Source organism: Acanthopagrus latus, chromosome 4, assembly GCF_904848185.1.
Source record: "Acanthopagrus latus isolate v.2019 chromosome 4, fAcaLat1.1, whole genome shotgun sequence".
Taxonomy (NCBI): Eukaryota; Metazoa; Chordata; class Actinopteri; order Spariformes; family Sparidae; genus Acanthopagrus; species Acanthopagrus latus.
Genome location: NC_051042.1, coordinates 20,599,535 through 20,612,309, shown reverse-complemented (window position 1 = coordinate 20,612,309; position 12,775 = coordinate 20,599,535). Strand labels below are relative to the sequence as shown.

Sequence of the window (12,775 nt, the reverse complement as noted above, 5' to 3'; positions counted from 1 at the left end):
TGTGAGAAGCAGCCACAGCAGTAAATGAGCCATGTTTTGGTCCCTCTGAGCCCCTATTTTAACAAGCATTTCATGCAAAGAAATCCCCTCACATTTTCTGAACTCCAAAACGACATGTTGGCTTCCTTTCTTAGCTGTCTTTGTATGATATTCACTCACACCATTTGTGTTTTTCGCACCTGTGTTTGATACCAGATGTTTACCTTAAGAGTACAAGTCATTTGTAATCTGGACTACAGTGTTACTGCAGATGCATGATTGATTGTAATATTAAGGGACTGTTTTAAGTGCTCTTGACTAGTGTAGCTGATAAATGGAGTGCCAAAGAGTGATCTGTTTACAGGCACATGAATCACACCCTGTGCTCCAGTAATACTATGATTCAGTCCTGTGACGTCATTACAGAAACTTCTTAGTTCTGAAATCAGATGTTTTCTCAGTTTAGGATGACATTTAGGATTATATTATACTGATGTTAGCCTGTTAGAGAGGCTAACACTGATGTTGGCTGGAGAGCCTACAGGATGAGTACTACATGAAAAATCATTTTTAAGTTTAAATTAAATGTGAGACATGGACTTACGACATAGGATAGGACACAGCCATGATTTTTCTGTAATATGAAGAAATGTTTCTTTCTATCATTGAAACTTCTGTTAGAATGGGAATAAGACATTTTTTCTGTAATGAGGCTCTTTATTCAAACTCCAACCTTTGTATTACCTTCACTGGCGTAGTTCGCTCAAGTATTTTCTACTTTTCAGAATAAATCTGTCTCTACATAAAATGAATGATACCCTTTCCAATAAAGTTACACATAGACAGTTACAAACTACAGTTGGAACTGGGACTTTTGTTATTCTTTGGTGCAAAATAAGCCAAAAATACTCCTACATTTCCCCAATGTGGTCATAAGCACAGTATCTGTATGGTTTGTGGTTCTGCCAAATGTTCTTACAAAACTGTGACCTATTTTTACACATTTCTGCTTACGACTTAGTTTGTGAGTCGATCCACTATACCGTCATTCGTCCACTTTGAAGGGTAAACTGATACTGAAATTGTTGGTATAGTTTGTTCTGTGCCGCCTTGCCCTGCCCAGAGAGTCCATTGTGTACACAGAAATGTACAATCACTGTGTGCAGCTGAGGTGTGTCCACTCCCTGCTTAAATCTGTGTGTCTGGGGGTGTGTTAAAGAGAGATCTGGATGTTTGTAATCAGAGGAGTAGATTAGTACCCTCCAGTACATAAGTAGCTATACAGACATATCATTTTCCCAGCAGGCTCTCATTACAGTATTGCTTCAGTTTAATGGAGTTGCAGCACAACGTGGGGTCAGACTAAGCCCTCTTATTCTGCTCCTCAGATTTAATGATGCACAGAAAATCACTCCAGTAGACTAATTTACTGTGTGACACAACATAACACTCTAATGATCCCAGGCGTACCTTGTCTATGCATGGGTGTGTGTTTGTACCTCAGACAGGTTCAATAATTAACCTTAAAATAGATAACTGAACAAAGCTCTGCCTGTAGGTTAATCTTGGGTGTTTTTAAAAACACACACTCTTTGTTTGACATGCTGAGTTTATCTGGTTTTCCGCTAATATATTCAGGAAGAGGGAACACAGCTACCACATAGATTTTTGTTCTCTCCCTTTCTTCTGACAGATAACACTGCTTTTCTTTCTTTTAAAAGTTTCCCTCATGCATTTCGACGCCATATGGCTCTGTTTTTATTCTTCGCTGTGGTTTCTTCACTTTCTCACAACCTTTTTCAGACCCTGCCAAAAAGCTATTCTCAGAGTGAATGTCTGAATAGACATGGACTGTGGTGTTACACAAGTTTTTCTCTTTATTGAAGTTGGCTCTCTGCCAGGTGACATCAGTGAGAGCTGTGCAGTGCTCTGTAACATTCATTTACTTTTCTTTTCTTTTCTTTTCTTTTCTCTTCTTTTCTCTTCTTTTCTGCTATCATATATTGACTGAAGTACATCTAACAGAGCAGTAGCAAAGTCTGTGATTATTGTCAACTCTTAAAGGGGCAGTGTTGCATTTTTAATGTTAAGCTCCTTAAACATTCGTCAATAGTCTGAACAAAAACTGTGTTTTTTACCCTCATTTCTCAAACCTTATTTGTAATTCCATTACATGTTTGAGCACATAGCATTGGGTTAAAAAAATATTTTTCATATTCTGGATTTTTTTCCCTACATAACAGTAATTCCCATGAATGAAATATATATATATATATATATATATATATATATATATATATATATATATATATATATATATATATATATATATATATATATATTTTATACACTGAAATTCTTCAGTAGTTGAACAGTGTTATTGCCAGATTCACAGTCTAAGAAGACAACTCTTCTCCTCACCTCTCACAGCAGACAGTGAGCATGCCTGGACAGTGACTCACCGGCAGTGTTGTGTCCAGAAGTTTTAGCTGGGCCCGCTGGGACCTGTGAGGCCCAGTGCCAACAGTAACTGTTTTGAAAGGAGGGAGTTCACTTGAGCCAGCTGGGAATCACCTTTGACTTACCTTTCAGGACTCCTCTCTTTCCAGACTAAGCATAGGAAGGCCCTCTGACACCCTTCAATGCCCTCTGTTTTGACCCCACAGCCTCATCCGTCTTCTGTCGAAAACACCGTCTATCCATGCTAGCTTTACCACTGACATTATATTTAAGCTACATTGATTATGCACTTCCTCCCAACAGAGAAGGAGAACCCCTATGAGGATGTTGACCTGAAGCGGAAGAGTTTGGGTCGGAAGTCTTGTCTGTTGGAGAGCAACAGATCTTGGACCACCATGGACAGGAAGCTGAACTCTCCACCTCAGGTGGGTCGCAAACTTTTTGGGATTAACATCACTTTTTTTTCCTGTGGTGAACATAACGCGAACTGTATGTTTTCCTGTGTTAACATAAATCCTCTCACTGGCTGTCAGGGCTAAATCTGGACAAGATCTTTTTAAAGAATCTCACACCTCATTTGTGACACTAGAGGAAACAGTTTGATGTGTTTAGACCTGGAGATTCTCCACAGAAATACACATCTGCAGACTGGGCTTCCTTGCTTAAATGCAGCAGCACTTGTTACCACTTGTTGTTACTGGTGGTTACAACAAGTGCAGTTCAAGTGCAGGACATACCTGTTGAGCAGCTACAGAAAGGAAAAAGAAGAGTAACTGATTGTCTGTTTACAGTGTAAACACATTCATGATGTTTTAAAAGAAGTCACCAATAATTGGCTAGATACTTTTCATCGTACAACAGTAATCTAATTCCCCATTCCTTTATTTAAAGAAGTCTCATGGGTTTGGCCACAACAAATATCTGTGAGACTTAGAGAAGTTGGATATCATGCATGCATCATTTTCTATGAATCCACCATGCCTTGGCAGGCAAATCGAGTCTAGTGCGGGAATTGAGAATCTTGCCACTAACAATGAAACCTACAATATATGTACAGTATGTATGTATTACCTCAAGAAATTGGGTTTGATACATGAGAAGAATTACAGGAGCATATCTGAAATTAATGCAGTGGTATAACTATTTATTTAAACCATGCAAATGAATCAAAGAATAAAAGGTACCAAACCTGCCATATTTGGGTTGTCCTAATAGCTCACCTGGTAGAGCGGGCGGCCAGTACACAGTCCTCAGCAGCAGTTTGATTCCAACCATTGGCCCTTTGCTGAGAGTCGTCCTCCACCTTCTGCCCTGTTACCTTTTTCTTTATAGGTTACAATATTAAGTTAAGAAAAAGAAAACAACAAACAAACAAACTTTAATATTATTTCTCCCTGGCCAGCTGCCCTCCAAACCCAGTAGCCAGTCCCTTCGCCTCACTGGTGTGAGTGACAGGAAGAGCCATCGGATGTCACAGTTGTCCAAACGCTACAGCCACGATGAAATGCTGCTTCTCCCCCAGCTGGGTGTCTCAACTTCACCTTGTGGCTTGCTGGATGATAGCCTCTGCAGCACCAGTGATAGCCTGGCCTCACACAGGCACTGGAGGATCCCCAAGGTACACACTACAAGATCCTACACAAACATCCATGCTTAGTCCTTGCAGAGCTCTGACTGTGTTCTCTCTTTCCTTTCCTGCTTCACAGAACAGCTCAGGTTTCTGTAGGGACCAGGTCAGAGTCAGAGCAGATCTAGATCACTTGTATTCAGAAAATATGTTGAAACACTGTCATTCATTGTGCCTAATTGCTGCTTGTGTTTCAGCTCTTGTGGTACCTTTTCTCAAGAACTCGCCTTGACGCTTTTCAGTTCTATTTTTCTGTAACCCTTAAAGCTCAGTGCAGTATTACATTTGGCTAGGTACACCCACTTCTTCTATACTTAGGATCAAAAGAAACAACTTCAGATTCCCCAACAGAGAATTCCCTCTTTCCTCTGTTTATAGCTGGTCCAGAGGATCAACTCCATTTACTGCACTAAACGTGGGAAGAAGAGGCTGAAGAAGCTTTCCATGTCCAATGTTGAGACTACATCTCTAAGAGGTAAGGGCTCTCTATATTCCCTATATCCACTGGCCAGATGAGTAAATATTTGTGTTTCAGCCACCCACATAGAGTTCTTTCTGTGTCCACCTCTTGACATAAATACATGTTTGTGAAATTGTCCTCTGACCTGTAGAAAACCTTCTTGTCTGTCTCATGTCTGCTTCCAGATGACAACAGCGAGAGTGAGAGCGACTCTGACGACAGGTTCAAAGGTGAGTGACCGCAAGAATTCCTTGGCAAAGGTTAGGTGCTACATTTCTGTCTTTTCTCACTGCCTATGCCTCCCAATTTTGCGTCCAAGAAGTGATCCTGTGCAACCGGACAGGCTGCAGAATTGTAAACTTAAACATTTACAATATGCACGGACTAAGAGTACCACACAACATGTATCCTGTGTATTGATTCAGTGACAAGAATGATCGATAATGAGATGTTGTGTTGTTTTCACTCTGTTTTGGACACAAGCTTTAGTCAAAGTGAATTACACCACCTGTAGTCCTTAGATTTACATAGAGAACTGCAAAGTGTGAATTTTGTTTAGACCAGGGCTGCCCAAAGTGGAGCCTGGCAGAGGGTTTGTATTATTATCAATTAATTGATAAATACATACAAATTAATGGGCAATATAATATAGATAACTGGTTATGCAGTTCAGTATTGTGTGGTAAAGATACTTTATAATCATATAGGATCCCTAATAATTAATTATTTTTCATTATCTGACCACAGCAGGCATGTGCAGCAAGTGACTTAAGTCTTCAGAGTTCAGTTTATTAAGGGACCTTTGGATCCTATCACCACTTTTAGATGTCTGCACACCATTAAGTTTTAGCACTCCATTTTGATAGTGAATTGTGTGTACTGATGTTTGCTTTCCTCTGCAGCTCACACTCAGAGGTTGTTGAAACTGCAGTCCATCCTTCGACGGGCCCCCAGCTATCGCACACTGGAGCTGCAGCTCATTGAGTGGCAAGAGAGAGAACTCTTTGAGTATTTTGTGGTCGTTTCTCTTAAAAAGAAACCCAGCAAGAACTCTTACTCCCCAGAGGTCACCTATCAGTTCCCCAAGGTAAAAGCATAACAGTCATAACTGAACCCATCCCCTAAAAGCTTACAATGGGTCAGAGGCACATTATTATTATTGATTACTGAGTTAGTGACTTTTTTTAAAAGCACCCTACAGTAAGGTAGTGTGTTCAGGTGGCGTCACACACATGAATCACTTTATAATCAGTATGAAAATCAATGGCATGTTCTGGAAAGTCCTAAAGCTAAACGTTATGAATTTGCAGTTAAATGGAATAAATCAGTTGATACTGCTTATAAAAGTAATTTATGTAGCTTCCACACCACATTTTAATAGGTGTCAGCAGCACAGACTGGCATAGTTACTGCCTATTAACTGTTGGACTGTTGGAGGTGCTTATGGAGATCAAATGAGAATTTTTCGTTTTCCCAAGCAAACTTAATCCAGTTAAATCAAATCCGACCTTCTGACAACTGTAAATCAAAACGTTAATGCCACTGTGGCATTTAAAAATACATGTTAAAACAAGAGTTGATTATTAATTATGAATTATTGTACACTTTGTTCAGAGTTTTCAGCTCTGAGCTTTTGGTCATGGATTACTACCCATAAAGATTTCTGAATATTTAAGATAAATGATAATAAAATGGGCCATGAGCTTTTGACACTATATTGTGCAGGTTGTCGACAATGTAAAGCTATACTGTTGGCTAAGGTTACAGCATGGAGCCTGAGGAGTCTTTGGGAGCCTGTTTACAGTTAAAAATAACCAGGATCCATTTCTGTGGCAAGAAAGTGTTTTTAGTTATTCAACAATATATTTTAAAGTTATTTAAGATCTTGTTCAGCAGCTGTATCCCTTGGGAGAAGTACATCTGATATACAACACTGATATCCATGGCGATCTTCAAAAAAGGTGGACACAGTTATTTGAAGGACAATGAGCTGACTAAATCTCCTCTCCTCTCCTCTCCTCTCCTCTCCTCTCCTCTCCTCTCACAGCTAGAGAGGCCCACCAAGCAGATGAGGGAGGCAGAACAGAGACTCAAAGCTATTCCTCAGTTCTGTTTCCCAGATGCAAAAGACTGGAGTCCTGTGTCTGAGTACACCAGGTATGGCTGCAATCTTTTAATTCAGTATCAAATTGGTCTATACAAGGGGTACTCTAGCGATGTAGCATTGCACTTCCATCAAGTCTGGAAACTTGAAACCCAACTGAAAAGCAATAGTCAAAATCATAGAAGCAGATGCTGAAAAATCTTGAATTTCAGTCCCTAAAATGGATTAGAAACCCTGGATTCTTTCTACTCTTCTTTTGTGATAAACACTCACACAGTCATCTTTTGAACTCACATCATTTTGTGGCAGTGGCTTTCTGTTGTAAAAAATCTCTAGCCATAATCAAGATAACCCCGATGACATCATTAAGATAATTTCCTCTGACTTTGGCACTCTCCTCCAAAGCCACAGAGACATTATTTAACAGTCCTGACAGGCTGAGTAGTAGTATAACCCATCTCCATGAGTTCCAGTATTGTTGCACCATACTGAATGAACTGCTGCTAATGTATGAATCAACATTTAGATCAGCAGTGACTAGGCTATTTCCCCCTGGATGGCCAAAATTGAATTGGCCAAAACCACCTATTGTATGGTATGATGATTCAACATGTCGTTTGGATCCCAGTTTCCCTTGATTGTTTCACCTCACTGCCCTTGCTCAGATTATTAGAAGTTAATCATCCTGGATATTAAAAAAAAAAAAAACATTTTAACCTCACAAGAACAAAACAGCATAAGCATTCTGAATTTTGAATAACTGTCAATTTTTTCAAAACATCTAGCAGGCCTAATTGATCCTTATGGTGGGCCGACTTTGAATATCATTTTATTATAATGGATAAGAGAAATAACTGCTCTCTGCTCGGCATAGATTGATAATGTTATGCTGGAAATGCTCATCAGCCGACCTTAGCATCATGATTATCTTTCAAACACAATGTCCCTGGGATGCAAGATAAAATCTTTTATCTGTGCACTGCAGCTGCTCTACTCTCCACCTAAATGTAAAACAGGGCCAGATCCTGACAGAAAGGTGTTGTTCAGCCCTTATTCTGAGCCATTTTTTTATTATACTGTTATGTGTAAAGAATCGATTTATTTCTATGTGTTGATTCTCATATATGTTTTTTTTGCTATAGTGAGACCTTCTCGTTCATGTTGACTGGAGAGGACGGCAGCAGGAGGTTTGGGTACTGCAGACGCCTGCTGGTAAGCCACTGTTGAACCCCTCCTCCTCTGCTCCCTGTTCACACCCTGCTGAGCCCTGTTTGTTGTGACAGACATGAGAACATGTGAGAGGGTTTTCCTGTGGGGCCGCTGATGTGTTGCGTGACCATCCACTGTGGCAGCAGGAAAGAGAATGTATAAATCAAAAAAAGACAAGGAAAAAACAATTGTACCCATGACTGAGGCGAGGCAGAACAAAAATCCACCCACTCATTATTATAGCTGCTGAACAGCATGAGGGTCATGTACAGGGACTTTTTTGCCCAGGGAATACCTATGGCAAGCAGAAATAGAAACATCTGTAATAACAAACATTCAAACCACATTGCTGTCTGAGAACAGTAATTGAAGTTGCTACAAAAAATGCATTAAAGTGTTTTCATATTAAATATGTAAATCTGTCATTACAATTGTGTTTGGTATTAAATATAATTACATATGTAATTTATCAAATTCACAGAAAGAAGTACAGCTGCTACGCACAACTTAGATTAGTGTAATCCTTCAAACACTCAGTCCTAGTCATAAAAATATAATTTACGATAAAAGAAATCCCAGTTGTGATAGACTTAATGAGAGTTTCTCAGGAGAGGCGAAACAAAGAGAAACCATGAAAAATCCAAACTTTGTCATTGTGAAGCATTTCCTCTTCATAATGAGGCAGCAGAGAGCTTTGAAGTTTTTCTGCAGAGCCTCCCATTTAGTTTGTGGGTAGAAAGCATGACTGTGTGGGATTCTGTGAATGTGGTGGTGATTTTGTTTGCCGTTTGGTATTTCTGAGTATGTTTACAGTGCTGCAGTGTGTATGTTCTCAGGTTTGCTGGCAGTATCTTTGCCACTGTCTATCCGGAGGTGCCTGGTGACAGTGTAACATTTTGTCATTACTTTGACCAGACAAAAAAATGTCTTTTTCACTCTGTTGATCTGAGATTCGCCCTGATAGAAGCAGATTTTAATGAAGGTAGAGGAAGCTGCTCTCCGCCAGCAACTTTGTTTCCTCCCTGCTGTCCGACCAGCCATTGGCAGTAACCAAGCATTCCTGAGGACTTGAATCAAGCTCCACATAGTTGATTTAATCATCCATTTGGAAAAGCGGAGGAGAAACAAGAGGAGAAAATTGTATACCTAATATGGACAAGTGGATTGGCGTTTCTTGAGTGCTTGTGTTCATTTGTGTCTGTGTGTTTGAGTGTCTGTCTTGAAGCACATAATGTTGTATGAGTGTACAAAGGAAGGTAGATACAATCAGCAGGAGCAGATAAACTACCTGTGTTTAGGAAGCTGGTATCCACATGAAAGACTTTCATCTCAGATCATGGTCTAGATTTAAAGACCTCAGCTACAGTATGTTAACAACTTAACTTCAGATTATGTTATCATGATCCAAGCCTTTATATGTGTGGTTTTAAGAACATTTAAGTCCACATATTTGATCAGAAAATAGCCCAGTCTGACTCTGTTCTGGATCTGTCACCAAACCTTAAACTGATCTCTAGATTTTACACATGAAGTTCAGTTTACTTGTCACAAGGAGTATTATTCAGCCTGTGAAAAGAGATGCATAATTACTTCTACAGCTCTGGAGGGGCCGTAATGAAGACATCAAGGTTATAATAGCTTGGGCTTGGGGATTACTTTTGTTACAAACAGGGGTTTTGTTCTTTAAAAGACGTGAAAGGTTATTAGAGATGGAGGCTCTGACTGGAGCTGTATTATGGATTTAGTTCACAGATCCAGTAATTTGGAGGCTTGACCGCTGACTGTAAGAAATATGCACAGAACTCTCTTGCCTGAAAAGTGATACCAATGGAGAGGAGCCATAAACTTGCACGCTTTCCTATGGCCACTGGGTCAACTCCAGCGGTTTCAAAAGAAGTCTGAATGCATATAAGCTTATGAGAAAATGGCCATACCTCCCGCCTTATTATAAATTCTGTAAACAGTTTCCTAATGAGTTCATGGCCTCAATCATTTGTCTCAGGTCTTCTATAATACATCATGGTGTTTGTTTATTAAATTATGGTCCCATGTAGAATAAAATATACAACAAAGCAGGGTATACTTTAGGGCGTGGCTATTTTGTGAATGACATGTCGCTAACACATCTTGTCTTCAGGCCCTCAGTCAGATTCAATTAGGATATCCTCAACTGCTTTTCTCTCTCTCATCTAAATGTGGTCACTTCTGGCTCAAAAAAAACAAGATGGAAAAGGCCAAAGTTGCCAAACTCGAGGTTTCAAATTGGTAGTCCACAAACCAGTGGGTTTACACTTGGGTTTGACCTATACTTGAGACTAAATGTCAGGATGTCTTGGCCAGCCAGAAGTAACAATTAGTGTGTGGACACCGACTATGAAGTGCAACTCAATTCAAACCTTGTTTTCTATCATGTTCATCCTACTGAACATGTTTCTCTACTGACTCAAATTCTTTTTTGAATCTGCCTAATTAAGTCCCCCAACATTAGGGAAGTCTCTGAATGAATAAAAATTATTGTAGACAGTTGTCAGGTCTGTAATTGTGTTCCTTCAAGTCTTGTATCATCAGTGTCGGGTAATTCTCTGTTGCTCTGTCTTCCAGCCGACTGGGAAAGGACCTCGGCTTCCAGAGGTATACTGTGTCATCAGCAGGCTGGGCTGTTTCGACTTGTTCTCCACGGTGAGTTCAACATGTACACGCTCACACACAAACACATGTACTGTAGACAGACAGCTACAGTAAGCAAGCTGTGTGTGGTGTTGTAGCTGTGGTTAACCCGCCTCACAGCTGAAGTAAATGACTTTCAGCAGACCTTCTTCTGAAAGCCTGCTCATTGGTAAACCTTATTTCGGTCTCTTTTTTTTTACTTTTTGATTTCCCAGAGTAATTGTTTCCTTCACTTTTGTCTCAAAGGTGTTAACACAGAGCAGAGCTGTCACTCCGTTTGACTTTCTCTGATTTTCTTTGCCTTATCTGATTACTTGCTAATTTAACTAGAATGAGTCCAGTCTGTTGAAATAAATAAAAAACACCATGATATATGTGCAAATAAGACAATGTGCAAATATGTGGTGTCTTCATTGTTTAATAATGCTGAACTAAGGTTTGGAAAACCATTTTGTTATTAAATCTGAAACCTGAAATAAAAATTTTAAAGTGAAAAATCTGCTGATGGATTTCAGCATTTGATTTGTGAACCAAGTGTTAATACTAGCACCAGAGTTTTGCCAGTTTGGCATCATGTGATATCAACAGATGCATGAGTGCAAGAGAAAGCATCAGACGTCTCCATTTTTAGAACAGTACGGCAGCGAACCTGAGACGAAAATGAAAGGGAATCTAATCTAAGTGCTTTCATGATAAAAGAGAAAAGGAGCCGGTGTTTGATTTCAAAAAGAGCTATTTGTGTGTGAGGCAGACAGACAGACAGACAGACAGACAGACAGACAGACAGACAGACAGACAGGCAGGCAGATGGACAGACAGACAGATGGGGAGAGGATGAGAGAGGTGATATCATATGACCCTGAAAACAAGCAGTTCTCCAATCAATTTTCCAGACTAGAGGCAGCTTGGACCAAAACATGCAGACAGGCACACTGGGTGGAATTTTCCAATCACACAGGCATGGAAAGAAATTCATTTGGTATTTTTCAAAACAGTAAAAATTAATACTGAGTTCCAGAAAATAAAAGCTAAACACATAACACTGTGTTTGTTGCCATGCACATTTGTCTTGCTTGAGTGCACAGTTGACATAGCAGATTGATTTCCAAAGAAGTGTGTGTTGTTGATGTTAAAACTAACTGAATCACATTAATGAAACTGTGCTCTGTCCTGCCATCAGATCCTGGACGAGGTAGAGCGGCGGCGAGGCGTCTCAGCAGCCCTGGTCTACCCCTTCATGAGGAGTCTGATGGAGTCGCCCTTCCCTGCACCAGGGAAGATTATCAAAGTGAAGACATTCCTGCCTGGTGCAGGAAATGAGGTCAGAAACCAACTACTTATACTTTCTACTCTCATTATACCCATTAGATAAAATCAAGTACACTTCTCAGTCAAATAAATCTGCAAACTGTGATGACTTAGATTTGACATTTATTTGTGGTTGTCCAGGTCATCGAGCTGAGGCGGCCAACCGACTCCAGACTGGAGCATGTGGACTTTGACAGTCTGTTCAGCTGCCTCGGTGTTCGGCAGGTGGTACGAGTCTTTGCCTCCCTGCTGCTGGAGCGTAGAGTCATATTTGTGGCTGATAAACTCAGGTGAGGCTCCACAATGATGCTTTTTCCTCATGCAGTTACATAGATTTGGTCTGTAACTTTATTGGAACCTCTGTACTGATTTTATAGTAATGCGGCCAAAACAAATACCGTGTTTCCTCAAGAGATAATTATACCAAGGGATGGAAAATTTTCTACATTTCAATATAAATGTCCAGAAATAACGTAGTCTCTTAGAGCCCCAGTTACTGAAATTGTTTATGTTTATTATTATCTTTCATGGGGCCCTATTAATAGACCCGAAACACGTATACTATACACCACTTCCCATTCATCATTAGCTGTAGTAGGTATCAGCCCCTGTGACAAAATGGATGGATATCATGGATGACTGGTGTGACAAACTTTATCACATCCAAAAATATTTTACAGACTGCCAGCTTGATGATCAACCAGTCTGTTCAGTCAACGTTTCTACACACAGACACAAAATAGCTTAACAGATGTACTCTGTGTAACTGTTTTCATTATTGTATATTGATCAGTATCAGAAACTCAGGCAACAGGTCAGTCAGTTAGCTTGTCGTATAGTCAGCTGCCAGTTTTGATGCCGGTAGTAAAGTGGGTCACAGCAGTGAGAGTCACTGCCGGAGGAGAACAGGGTGGGGGCTGATAAGATGCAGAGAGTCTCTAAGGACTCAGTGTCCCAGTCT

At 40.1% G+C, this 12,775-nt stretch overlaps 1 protein-coding gene across 4 annotated transcripts in view; it reads left to right on the top strand.

Moving 5' to 3' along the window:
* dennd2b (DENN domain containing 2B) overlaps nucleotides 1–12,775 on the top strand; it is a 53,586-nt gene that overhangs the window by 28,690 nt on the left and 12,121 nt on the right. For all 4 annotated transcript variants that reach the window (XM_037095771.1, XM_037095769.1, XM_037095767.1 and 1 more), the window contains 10 exons: nucleotides 2,743–2,864; nucleotides 3,842–4,057; nucleotides 4,445–4,541; nucleotides 4,712–4,756; nucleotides 5,429–5,613; nucleotides 6,574–6,683; nucleotides 7,773–7,842; nucleotides 10,441–10,518; nucleotides 11,687–11,827; nucleotides 11,956–12,104. In XM_037095771.1, the coding sequence (XP_036951666.1) occupies nucleotides 2,743–2,864; nucleotides 3,842–4,057; nucleotides 4,445–4,541; nucleotides 4,712–4,756; nucleotides 5,429–5,613; nucleotides 6,574–6,683; nucleotides 7,773–7,842; nucleotides 10,441–10,518; nucleotides 11,687–11,827; nucleotides 11,956–12,104 (1,213 nt within the window). The remainder of the gene's footprint in view (nucleotides 1–2,742; nucleotides 2,865–3,841; nucleotides 4,058–4,444; nucleotides 4,542–4,711; nucleotides 4,757–5,428; nucleotides 5,614–6,573; nucleotides 6,684–7,772; nucleotides 7,843–10,440; nucleotides 10,519–11,686; nucleotides 11,828–11,955; nucleotides 12,105–12,775) is intronic.